Genomic DNA, 13,562 nt, shown 5'->3' on the forward strand with positions numbered 1-13,562 from the left:
TTATGATGATGAAACAAACATAAAAAAATGTCAGAATAAACAATACAATCTGCCTTGTTAACAAGCTCTTTTATACTCTGGCTATAAGTCATAAATAGCCCTCCTGTACCAAAACTTGTGACAGGTCAGCTGATCCCCCCCAACAGCCATCTCACAGGAGGGGGAAGGCAAAGGCAGAGCTGGATCATGGTCTGCACGTGTTTGTTCAACCCTGGACACGAGCTATTTGGTGGGATCAGATCATAAACTTTTATTTATACTGTCAGGAGGTTCCTGAACTGCCATGATTATCGTTAATCTACCTGCCACCATATGCCTTTAAACTGCCTCAACTTCTCAGTAACAACAGTATGTTAAATTCTCTCTTCACTACAGAAATATGTAGAACTCCAGGCTATACAGCACAATAATGAATTTTTCTTTCGGTCATTAAGAAAAGGTACCTGCATGGTAAGCGTTCTGCAAATAAACACAAGTGTTCCCGTATCAGTGGGACGGACTGGAAGGAACTGTTGTCATCTCATGACTGAAGTACTGGGTTGTGTTCTCCCTTCCCAACAGATGACAACTCTGGTACTCTAGTCTCACTATAAAAAGTGAGTGGTTTTTTACAATTGCTGTCTAATTGTTCATTTAAAAAAACCTAGCAAATGCAGCATAAGGACAGCCAACACAAAAATACTTTTGCCATTCTAGTCACAGAAAAGAGCAAAAGGCCATTTTATGTGGAGAGGGAAGAGGGGGTTAAATGCTTAGGTAATGCAGAGGACTCTGTAGTACTGCTGATTAAAATTGTTTAAATCCTTCCCCAGTCACCAGTGAGGAGATGCCAGGCATCAGTCAAGCACTCAAATTGCTGAAGCTACCTGAACCCACCTCAAACAGGAGTTACCATCCTAGAGAGGAACGCTACTTCTCAGAAGTCAGCAAGCCCAGGCAGTTGAATCAAGGTGACAGGAGAGAGAGACACAGCACACCGAGCCACAGCCCACCAGTGGGGCCACCCTGACTCGCCCTCCACCCACCTCAGCTGTTACTTTAATCCTTTGTCTTTTACTTGCCAGCTCTGTATACACCTACTGATCTAGAAATTAAAAATACATGAATCTCTTCCATTTCATAGAGTATAATTTCTCTTTCAAGCTCATATTAGCAGATAAAATGCTGCATGCCACAAAAAAACATGCACTGGCGCTATTTTGCACTGAACCCCTTTAGGAAGCGGACACTCCCACACAAAGTTTGCTGTTACAGAACACAGTGATGGTAGCAAAACCTTGCACCCTGTAACTTAAAATTTCAGCATGAGGAAAGCCTCATGCTTCCCAAACAGAGCACGGCAAGGTTTGCTACTGGTGCCATAGGATGGGACACCTGTGCTTTCACATTGTGGTAACAAGCTGGTGAGGGGGCAAGCAACAGAGACAACTGAAACATACAGTAGGTTTAAACATACAAATATTCTACTTACAAACACTGAGCATGTAAAACCACCTGACTATGGATATTAACAAAAAGGACTGTTAACTCATACCTGCATAAGGGGAAGTTTTAGATGCCAAACACTAACCTGCTTGCTCGATTATCAGCACATGACTAGTCTCAAAAGAAACGAATGAGCTAGGATAAGCACACAGAGGTTTCTTTCAAGTATCTTCTTCCAGCATAACTTAACCGCACTGGACACCAGAGGCTGTGGACACTGGCTGTGCAGCTCGCAATGGCTCTTCTCTCCCCACCAATGCCTTCCCATGCTAAACCCCATAAACTGTTATTTCTGCTGCCCCAAGGAAGCAGCCATGCCTTCCCTTTTCTACTCGCAGCCCAGTTTGCAGTTGCCAACTAACTTTCCTCTCAGCGAAGGCCTGGCATTAACTTTTAACCTCGTAGTTAACCGAGCGCTCAGCACCTCTTCTCCCCTCGTTTACAGCTCTGCGCGCCCCGCGGCGCATCTCCCACACCAAAAAAACACCGCCTGAAACACGGGCTTTTTCCAGGCGCTGCCGCGCACCCCAAAACACAGCAAAAACGGCTCCAGGACATCCAGAGGCAGCGGCAGACCCGACGTCACCCGCCGGCGAAAGCACGCCCGGCCCCGGAGGGGCGGTGCGGGAGGCACTGCTGCCGGGCGGCCACCATTTGATGCCCCGCCTCGCCTCGCCTCGCCTGGCAGGGGCAGCCCAGCGGGGTGTCGGCCCCCCGGCGCCGGCTTGCCCGCAGGCCCGCTGTGGGGGAAAGTGGGAGGCTGCCTCCGGGTAGAGGCTGGAAAGAAAGGAGGCTTGAGCCCCCTGCCCCTCACGAAAACAGCCCGGCCCGCCAGCTCCGCGGGGTGGGGGCGCGTACCGCAGGCTCCACCCCGCCATGACATGGCGGCCAGGGGAGGGGCGGCGGCCGGGGACCCGGCAGGGAGTGGGGCCCCGCTGCTGCCCGGTGCGGAATGGCGCGACCTAGCGCTCGCCCTGGCCGGTCGATGAGGGTGCTGGCGTTTCTCTGCTGCCTGCTGCGGGCGGGCAGCGCCGCCCTCCTGGCGCCTGCAGTCACCCGGCTTGGGGAGGAGGGCGGTGGCGGCGGTGGTCAGGGCCGCCCTCCGTGGGACGGAGGCGGCCGGGAGAAAGAAGCGGCGGCGGCCCTCCGGGTAGGTGCCCCTGCCCGCACTTACACTCGCGATCCGCGCTACGCAGCGGGCCTGCTGCCGCCGCGCTGGCTGTGGGTTCCGCCGGAGGAGGATGGGTGGCGAGGTGCCGCTCTGCCGCTGCTAACCGGGTGACTGGGGGGTGAGAGGTGGAGGAAGGAGGCACGGCAGAGCTCTTCAGCCCGGAGTACCGAAACCCGCTCCGGCGTCCTTTGCTCTTTCGTGTTCCTCGGCCCTGCCTGCTCGGCTTCCCCTCAAATTGCTGGGGTTGGGGTGCCGCTGGGGTTTTTTCCCCATCCCCGTTTCTGTCGCCAGGTGTCAGCCGCGGACCGAGGAGACGGCGGCGGCGGCCGTGTCCCCAGTGGTGGCCGCCCGGCGCGGCGGGAAGCGGGTTTCCCCGGTCCCGCACCTCACGTCTCCGGCTACGCAGGGGTTGCTGTCAGAGCCAGGGAAATGGGGCGACCGGGAGAAGTCGGGCACGGCGGCGGCCCCCTGCCCGCCGTAGTGCCCGCTTTTCCCCATCGTGCCGGGCGAGGGGTGCTTGAGGGGCCCGGGCGGATACCGGGGCTGAGGGGCCGCGGCGGGAGTGCGGTGCCAGCCCGGCCTGATGCCGGCCCCGAGGGGCGTTGGTGGCTGCCTGTGGCGGTGGGACCGCGTGTAATGCTACCCAGCGTGCGCCAGCATACTTCTTCTGCTGAGGGGTGCCGTGAAGTCTTCATAAAAAACACAGAAGGTGACATTACGGTTTTTATATTTCATGTTGAACTTTGTCACCAGAAGTTGGGGCGGGGGGTGTCAGATTGTCTTGCTTTCCTAGGTCAAAAACATGTTTTTTCAGAGGTCTAGGATTCCTGATAATTTAAAGTTTGGGGGTTTAAACGTCTTTAGGCCATTATACTGTTCTTTTGCTTTACAAGGACATAAAGCAGGACAGGGTTAACTCTTATCTGAAGACATTTTTACATCTCTCTGAACCACAAGGTTTGTTGTGCTGTCAAAGAAGGGCATTGGATGAGTTTAACACAATTTGTTCTCAGCTTGCCTGTTTTGTCTGTCTCATATCGATTTTTTACCGTCGATGCACTTAAATGCTTTTTTGGTATCTTTCTTGGATTTGAAATTAGTCTAATGGCTTTCACATTGGTTTGCTGGGAATCCACAATGAATCTGAGGTGAACAGCTGTCTTGTTATCTAAGTTCATGTTTACTGTTCCTAACCTTTTCTTTTTCTGCTCTTATGGTTTTGGCACCACCCCTAACTTAATAATGTCCACAATATTTATTTTTTTCCTTCAGGAAAGTGCTAAAAGAATTAGATTACTGAATTCATCATCAAAAGATAATGTGACTGCTTTCTATGGAATAAATCAGTTTTCTCACCTGTTTCCTGAAGAGTTCAAAGGTATGTTTTCTGGCTGCTGCTAATGCCTTTTCTGTTCTTTTTCTTATTCTTTCCCAGAACCTTGTGTCTTTCACATTTACAGATTCTTCCAGTGCTTATAGTCAGCTACCAAGCTGTAAGTACTTCTGAAGGATAAAACACTCCTTTTCATGTTTCTCTAGTCTTGCAAGGTTGAATTGCCCAGAGCCTTAATATGATTTAGTATACAGACTGCTCCCTCCTTCCTTCCTTAGCAATATGACACACTTAATTTTTTTTACTAAGAAAATTTGTCTGATATGTAACCTAATCTTCCCTTCTTGCTGTTCCAGTTTGCTGTTATATGTTCTATTCATCAGGGGATTTCACACCTTTTTTAATTTAAAAAAAATTAAGCATTTAGTGAAAAATGAGCAATTTGCATGTGTTTCAGAATCCTTACATTGTTCTCTTATTTTTCTCCTTTTACCTGACTAAAATAAAGTAATATTTTTCCAGTAAGTAAAATGTGAAAATTCTCAAACAAAACTTGTTTTACGGAATGGTTATTTATCAGGTTCAGTAAATCTTCACACTTTGTACCCACATTCCCTACATGGAATATTTCTGTTCTTTCTAGAACTGTAGGAATATTTACATTCATTCTGGAGTATAATGATTATTTTAAAATACATGAATTTTCTATGGATCTGAGAATGAGATGTAATACCATGATTGTAACTACAGATCAAACTTACCTCTGTGGCTTCTAGTAAAACAGTTGTTTGTGGGGTTTTTTTAGTTAATAGATTTATAGATGTTTGTATTCTGTGTTTAGCTATTTATTTAAGAAGCATACCTCACAAACTTCCCAGATACATAAAAGTGCCAAAGGGAGAGGAAAAACCTTTGCCAAAGAAGTTTGACTGGAGGGACAAGAAAGTCATTGCAGAAGTGAGAAATCAGCAAACAGTAAGTCCTGGTGTTTTCCTTTCCTGTGTCTCAAGCAGTGCTCAGAGACAGTTCCAGCAGGTACGTCATAGAGCCCAGTGAAGGTTTTGGAAGGGACCACCACTGCCTCAAGACTCCTTAGAGTGCTTGCACAAGTATGGCCAGTTGAACATACACAAAGTCATGTAGCATTTTATGCAAAGGAGGATTAGACTTAAAAGCATGAGATGTAAACGTTGTGCATTTAGAAATTGTGCAGTTATAAACTGTGTGTAATACATTTTTTGATCTAATTAACTAAATCTGCAAATATTTTGCACATGTGAATTTTGTATTTTTCTGAAGAGGCTAAGGTAAGTTCAGTACCTGTCCTCATCCCTCAGTTTCACCTGCATGGGTATAGATCCTTTGCTGTCGTTTTCTCTCATGATTGAATGCCCTTGGCTGGTCAACACCCATATCTTTACCATTGAACACCTCAGGGGATGCATTCATGATAGAAAAATAACTAGACCTCACCTAATTACAATTTATCCCGAAGTGGCTATGGTCACTGATAAGAAACAAGCTGTTAAATCCCTGATGTCTTTCCTTACTGTACTTCACACAGTGTAACCTGGACCTTGCCTAGGAGTAAACTCTCCTTCCTATTTTAAATGCCATAGTTTAAAGAGCCTAGAACTGCAGTATAGATTCTGTTACTGTCTAAGAATTTTCCTATTATGTTTAATTTCAGTTTACTATTTCTTAAAATGTAATCTGTTTTTATAAAATTCTTCAGACTGTAGAAAATTGTAGACTGTCTCCTTAAGTGCATCCTTTTCAAAAACTTACTGACTAATGTGTTTAAAAAAATAATTTCATCCTGAGCCCCAATCCTTCTTTAAGAAAATTTATCTCTCACAGTAAAAACTATCCTCAGACCTATCTTAAAGGGCAAAAATGAATCAGGAAGGTATCTTTAAAATAAGACAATCACAATGCAGGAATCCTTAAAATAAGACACCCGTAATGCATTTCTAGCTTTCAGAGAGCAATACAGGGGGAAAAAAACCAGTTCAATATTTTAAATGGCTGATTAAATTTATTTATTATTGCCTTAAAAATAAAGTTCAAGGGTGATGTAGTAAATGAAGAGCATTAGAAGACACTTTTGACTCTTTTTTTTTTTCTTTTCACATCAGGCTTCAGAAACAAAGCTGACTCTTTCTTTCTCCCCTGTTTCCCTTCTCTTTGTACAAGTGTGGAGGCTGCTGGGCTTTCAGCGTTGTGGGTGGTATACAGTCTGCCTATGCAATTAAAGGAAATAACCTGGAAGAGCTCAGCGTACAGCAGGTTATTGACTGTTCATACACTAATTATGGCTGCAGCGGGGGATCTACTGTTAGTGCTTTGAGCTGGCTGAACCAGGTTTGAAACTTTTCATAAATCTCAAACCCTTCCTTAGCTTTCATATTAATATTCTCTTTTTTATGGGGAAGGTGGAGTATACAGCTTGTCTGATATTTTTTTAAATATATGTGTGTATATGTATGTATATGTGCATATACAAATGTGTGTGTGTATGTATGTATTCATATTTGTTTAGTCTGGAATCAAGAGAGTTTGTTCAAGCAGAATTGAAACTTGATTGGAATTTTGTGGTCCATGTATGTTCTTGTGAATGTAACAAATCAACCCCCAGGGTTTGAAAATAAGCCACAGTGTTGCCGCTGAATTCAGTTGGAACTGCAGACATACAGTACCAGTGTAGAAGGAGCCATTTATCCATGTGGATTTGAGTGTCTGGTTTAGGCGCCAGCATCTGGGGAGAAGGAGGGATGTTGAGATTTTCTGCTTTCAGAGTTCTAGGGTTTCTGTTGCAGACACTGTAAAATCACGCATAAGAGTAGAGAACCTCAGAATAAAATTGACTGTGTTTACTTTTGTTTCACTTGCAACCCAAAACAATGAAAATGCAGACATAGTTTCTACTTCAGTTGTAGCAAACACATTTCATTCATGAAAAACGCAAAATGTGTGTTACTAATGTGTGTAAGCAGAAACATTTTAATGTTTCAAAATTTTGAAATAAAAAGTACTAAGATGACAGTTTGAGTTATAAGAATATAGAAAGAATTCCTTAGGTTTTTGAAGTTTACAAAAAAATCCTGATTGTCCTTTTTAAGAAACTCTGTAATCATACTCCTGAAGATTCATACAACCCCAGCTAATAACAGTCTAGATGAAATGCAAATTTAAACAAGTTAAGAAAGAGGATATTCATCTGGATTCCTCTGAAGCAAAGTTCTCTCTTCTTGCTTGGGACAGACTGGAGAAGACACTGTTGTAAACATACTGTACTGCAGAAGACAAGAAAAGTATGAAAGGTTGATGTAATGGCTTTGTAGCTGGACTTTGAACTGTGGCAGCCATTATAATACATTATATACTAGCATGAGGATTTGATGCTAATAGCAGAATTGGACTTAATTTCAGTATTTTATGTAACTGTTCTTGGGATATTTGTGGTTCTTGAACTGTCCCAAGGAGAGAATAATTTTGTATGTGGATGTCATTTGAAGAGAATGAGTAGTCATTCATTAAATGAATGCATAGTCTCTGTGTCTTGAAATTGATGAGATTGCTCATGAGGCTAGTTTAAACCAGAGATACCTTTTAAATTTTGTCCATTATTGGAAGACTTCTGAATCCTTTCTAAAACTTTGTCCGTGAACAAGGAAACGAGAGATAGTAAATACCTTATTTCTCAACATGACATTCTTATTTCTAATCTCACGAAGAACACACTGAATTTTGAGTGAGTTTTGTGGTCATTTTCAATATGTTTTGAGCTGCATGGTGTTAAATGCATTACATTCTCATTCATTTATCTTCTTGCAGACAAAAGTAAAACTCGTGAGGGATTCAGAATACGCTTTTAAAGCTCAGACAGGACTGTGCCATTATTTTGGTAACTCAGATTTTGGAGTTTCAATAAGAGGATTTGCTGCATATGACTTCAGGTAGCTGCTATTGATTCTTTTTATTTGCTGTACTTTTCCTTCTGTGTTCAGTAACTGTGAGTAAGCTAGAGCCAATAGCGCATTGACCAGCCAAAGGTTATGAGGTTGATTGCATCAGTTCTGTAGCTGTGTACTGGATAAGAATTAATACATAACATTTTTGAGAGTTAAGGCTTGCCATGGTGAATCCACTCAACCTTGACATCACTAAGCCTGTTCAAATGAGAAAGCTTAAGTCTGTGTCTTGAAATGAAGTCTTCTAAATTGGCTGTATTTAAACTGGCTATGTTTAAACTGGAACATTGAGTCAGGTACAGCTTTTAATATATGCTAAGTGAACATTACACTGCTTAAGTATCAGAAACGGTAAATCCTACCAATAGTAATTGGAATTTGTTGAAAAAATTAGGAAGTATTCAGTTACTTCGATATTCATCCATTTACATACCCACCGGCATCCTCTTCCAGCCCATGACTTTACAGTGTTGTCAACTGAATTTTGTAAAAACAACTGGTAGCTCTTTAGGTTTCTGTACCAAGAAAGTTTGTTTCTAATTTTTATCAGTACAATACAGCTGCATACTGAACTTAAAGACAGGAAATACAATTTTAACTAGGAATTGAATTACTGCCAGATATAAGTAACTAAAATCAATTATAGCTTTGCCAGTCTATATTTGCCAAATTCAGTTATTGCACATACCATGCAGTGATAAAGATTTCCTGTTCCAGTATACTACATAAGTAAAACTGGATGAGGATGCTAATGGTAAATGTCTGATAGCGGTAAAGTCCTGTGTTTTGGTATGTTTGAGATACATATTTTAGTGTAGGATTATGTATGATATAAGAGATACTTCTGTATGTTTGAAAAACTAACGGGAAAGAATAATATAGACTAATGGTTTGTCCAAAGCTGGTTTTAATTGAGAAAAGTGATGTATAAAAGGTACATAGGGCTCACTATTGCCCACTGACTTGACCCAGAAACCTGCTTCTTTTTAGTAGCATCATATCTTTGGATCTGCACCTTTCCCATAGTCTGTGTGCCCTATATTTGTATTACTGTGTTGTAGTATATGAAATATGTAATTATTGGTGTATGTTATGTGGTGTGTAGAACTCAGACAAAACAGTTTAATTATTTGATTTTTAAATTGTACTGAACAAGTAGATTACCACCTCTCAAATTGCTTTGGTGTGCTGACTTTAGTAACTTGGCATTATCACTCACTTCTTTCACAGCGGTCAAGAAGAAGAAATGATGAGGATGCTTGTTAACTGGGGCCCTTTGGCAGTAACAGTAGATGCGGTTAGCTGGCAGGATTATCTTGGAGGGATCATACAATATCACTGCTCCAGTGGCAGAGCAAATCATGCTGTTCTTATCACTGGTTTTGACAGAACAGGTGCGTTTCCATGAACTGAACTTCAACCCAGTAGGTTTTGTGGTTTTTTTCCTCTTACTTGCAACTTGCCTCCTGTGGAGCAAGTGATTAAAATCCAGAACTGGGTATTCTGTTGAGAACTGTTTGGTTTGGTGTCACATCAGTTCTGGAAGTGCAGCCTGATCCCAGGAGAGAAACTCTTCTTTGTGCTCCTTCAGTTTTGTGGGACTTCATGTCCTTGTAAAGTCAAGAACGTGGCTATATGTGTCTTTATGCTAGGAGAGGACAACACTGGAATATTAGCTCTGTCCTCTATGTGAACAACAATAGGTTTCACTGTACTATATCATCAAACCATCAGAAACTACAAGATATTAAAATGGTAATTAACTCTGTAGAGCGTTAGAAGTTTTTTATGCTTCCCAAATCTCATGTTGTCTCTTGTTTATGAAAATGTCTCTTACAGGTAGTATCCCTTACTGGATTGTACAGAACTCTTGGGGGCCTACATGGGGAATAGATGGCTACGTTCGTGTTAAGATAGGTGGCAATGTCTGTGGTAAGTCTGACAAAAAATAATTAAAGGGGTAAAGGCCACATGCTGGGGTATGTTTCTCCCTGTAAGTAAGGTGATATAATGGGATCCTCAGAGAGGAAATACAAATCATTGCTATGTTTTAAAAGAGGTTAGATGAGTCCAGGTGGAAAAATAAATAAGGTGGTTGCTAGTTCAACCAAGCCATGTAGTTGAATGATTGAAAAAACACCATGCAAAGGTAAAGCTATATAAGGCATAACAAATAAAGTGCTATTGTACCTTACTACGTAGAGGTAATGGCATTGTAAAGTATACAGTCATGTATCATAGTTCTAGGTTAGTGCCATCACTATACTCAGTGTAGGTAAAACAGCTGCTGTCCTGTCTGGTGGATGCAATTATCTCTGGGCTCAGTTTTGCAAACAAATGTGGAAAGTGGATCTGCCTGTGCTTAGAAAATGTGTACCTTGCTTGTGGCTGTTCTTGTAGGATAGAGGTATATACTTTTAGTGCTAGTTCCATCTCCTGCCCTCTTACTGTTTGCATGAGATTTTTCTTGGTGTTTGAGCAGGTTTTGTAGTGTTAAATACCCAGTTTCATCTGAGTGGGTGGATAGGGGGGAGGTAAGGCAGGTGAAGCTCCTATTTACCAGCAAAGATTGCTGAGCCAAATTGCTGGGCTTGGACTACTAGATAGTAAGTGGTGTGTGTCCACTGAATTTTTGTCTGTTAGATTAATAGCGGAGGTCTTCTGTTGGCTTTCCTTTCCACGTATGTTTCACAGTAGCTCTCAGTCATTGTAAAAGGTGTTAGATGATGTGAATCATCTGCAAATAAGAATAGATAATATTCAGTTTGCCTGTACGCAGTAAAGATCAGGACAATGTATCCAATCATAGCTTTTCCATGTTCCTGAAACTTCTGTTCTTACTGTTGTTGTGTAAACAAACTATTTGGAAAGAGAAATTTAGAAATAGTGATAACTAAAGCAAGTAAGTCAATTGTTGAGGTTGTCAGGAAGAATGGATGTGTTGTTTTCAAAATCCGCTTTCTCAAAAAGCAGGATCTTTCACATATGCTGTAGTATGCCACACAAGAACAATGCAGCAAAGGCTAGTAGTGGCTCTCTTGTTGTCTTCTGATTTAGAGGTGCTCTGACACCACTTTTGAGTGTGTAAGAGCCATCAACCTTTGATACCTTCACAGGCTGTAGTCAGACTTTGCTTTTAGTGCTGGAAGGAGTACAACAATACAAAAAGAACTGAGCATGAATAAAAGACTAGTTTGCTCTGTATTTGCATGTGCATGAGTGTTCAAAAATGTGTCTTGTAATGGAATTTATCTCTAGTCTCTTGGTGAGTTTTCAAAGCTGCATAGCTTGATGTTGCTTATACATTGCAAATGCATATGATTAAAATGGAGGAGGATATCAAGGTTTAGATTGCTTTCCAGCACCCATATTGGACCAATGCTGAATCCTCAGAAGGGATCTAAAGTTTTGAACATGAAAGCAGAGGAAGGAGGAGAGTAAATCTCAACTATAAACAGTGTCAGGCAAGGAAGAAATAAAAGGGTTGCACCTGATTCCCTGCCTCCCCACCCCTTACCCACCCCCAGCAGTTCATCTACTGTCATGGCATGGAGGAGAGAGGGCATTATATGAATATGAATTCTGGGAACTTACTTCTGGCAAGTCTCCACTTCCAGTATTTATTTAAAAAAAATTTTTGTTTCATTTGTAGGTATAGCAGATACAGTTTCATCAGTATTTGTTTGACACTTACTGGCCAAAGACCACAAGTATCATTTGGATACACACTGTATATGAAGATTTACTTCAAAACAATATTTTCTAAACCAAGAAATTGCTGTAAGGGCAATTTCTGCTTTTAGACAGTACAGGAACGGTTTGGCTGGAGTTTTTAAAAATGTTTTTATTTGGAATGTGTGTTGCACATCAAATCTCTCATGGGATAAGAAGACTCAGAATCAACTGCAGAGTACACAAAGAGAAGTTACAAAGATGGACTGAAACTGCGAGTGTGAGCTCTATCCAGGTGTTGAATACTGCTCCATTAACAAAATCTTACAAGGAAAGAAACAATGACAAATGATAAGGGATTTGGATCAAATAATCAGTATTATGACAGAGTATAATTGAAATGCTTTGACTATAAGAACCACCGTGATTAGGTCTGCTTTTATTGGGCCAGGAGGAAGGGCAATGGGAAGAAAATATTCTATTATTCTTTGATACTTGGCTTTCCTAGCATCTCTGACAGACAGACACATTTTGTCTTCCTCTTTTTTGTGAAATCCTACTTTTTCTCTGAAGTTAGAAGAGTAGAGGAGGGAAATGGATAGTCAGAACTGTTTCCTGAGTGTCTCTGAAGTTCTGCAGTCCTTCAGTTTCCGTCTTCAGACCTTTATTGGGTAAATGTAACTTCAGAGCTCTTCAGTGCCGGGACCATGTTTTAGAAAGTGCCTGAAATATCAGTGTCTTCTGCATTCAGTTGTTAGATGGTTAGAAAAGTAAGAAGTAACTGTATTTAGACAAATGGAGGCAGTTCTAGTGGTTTAACATCCTGTGTCCTGTCAGGATGTATGTCTGCAAATCAGGCTTACCATGCTTTGAGAGCTGTGTCAGTTCCGTGCCTTCTCTTTTCTCTACTTCTCAACTAATAGTGAAGCCAGTTGCAGAGCAAAAATTAAAAAACTTATTTATTATAGAAAAAAATGGTGAGGGTGCAGTTTGTTAATATATATTTGCCACCTTTAGGAAGTCAGCAATTACAGAATACTCCAAATAGAGTAGGTGTTAAATTTCCCTACATTAATTGAATTCATAGGTGGGACTTGCTGTGAATCAAAAAGGAGTTCCAGCTTTGCTGACCTGTAACACTGCAGTTGCAGGCAAATGTAGCTAGAATTCATAACCAAACATGTAATTCAAAAATGCTCTCAATCTTTCATTTGGAATGCTTTACCTGTATCTTTTATGAAGCACTACAATGAAAAGTGTTGAAGCAATTCTGTTATTTTTGCACTCCATTACTGTTCCATGTTAATAGGTCAGTGTATTGTAACCTTTTTATGAGAAATGCAATAAGTGTTCATATTTGTCTATTGTAAGTATTGCCATTTTAGTCCTGCTTCTAAGTGTTAGTATTTTAAATGAAAGGAAGACTAAGTCCGATGTTTCACTACTTCAGGTTCTGCTACTTACTGAATTTACTGGCTGAAAACTTCAGATTAACAAAAGAGGAAGTCGTCTGTAGTCTTATAGTCTTCTGTAGCATGGCCTTCCCTTAGCAGCTTACAAACAACAAATAGCACACTTCCATAACTGGAAAACAATAGCCGAAGTTCCTAATTGGCATTGATAAGCGTAATGTTGTTATAATATATCAAACACAGATGTTTCACCAGTGTTTTTGAGGTGGTACAACCAGGCGTAAGTACCTAAAGCACTAAGGTACAGAGCAACTCACCAGAAATAAAGGCCTACAGCATGTGTGTATTTCCAAGGGAAGCATTTAAAAAGACAAGAGGCCATCTAATGAGATGGCAAAATGGCTTTATCAATATTCTATGGCCAAATTTGCTTCACTTTTATTATATATCAATTTTATCCTTATTTCAATGATATTTTGAATAAAAAACACTTCAAATGCCTGTCAGACTGTTGT

General features: G+C 41.4%; 1 protein-coding gene across 1 annotated transcript; it reads left to right on the forward strand.

The window, feature by feature from the left end:
• The first annotated feature begins 2,168 nt into the window (after positions 1-2,168).
• On the forward strand, positions 2,169-13,548 carry CTSO (cathepsin O). Its single transcript, XM_075029396.1, is given in 9 exon segments — positions 2,169-2,427; positions 2,429-2,635; positions 3,929-4,034; positions 4,831-4,964; positions 6,186-6,353; positions 7,827-7,948; positions 9,194-9,357; positions 9,803-9,895; positions 11,616-13,548. Coding segments are annotated over 9 exon segments (1,095 nt in total). The 5' UTR covers positions 2,169-2,361; the 3' UTR covers positions 11,651-13,548.
• Positions 13,549-13,562: the final 14 nt, after the last annotated feature.

This window comes from Buteo buteo, chromosome 1, assembly GCF_964188355.1.
Source record: "Buteo buteo chromosome 1, bButBut1.hap1.1, whole genome shotgun sequence".
In the NCBI taxonomy this organism is placed as follows: Eukaryota; Metazoa; Chordata; class Aves; order Accipitriformes; family Accipitridae; genus Buteo; species Buteo buteo.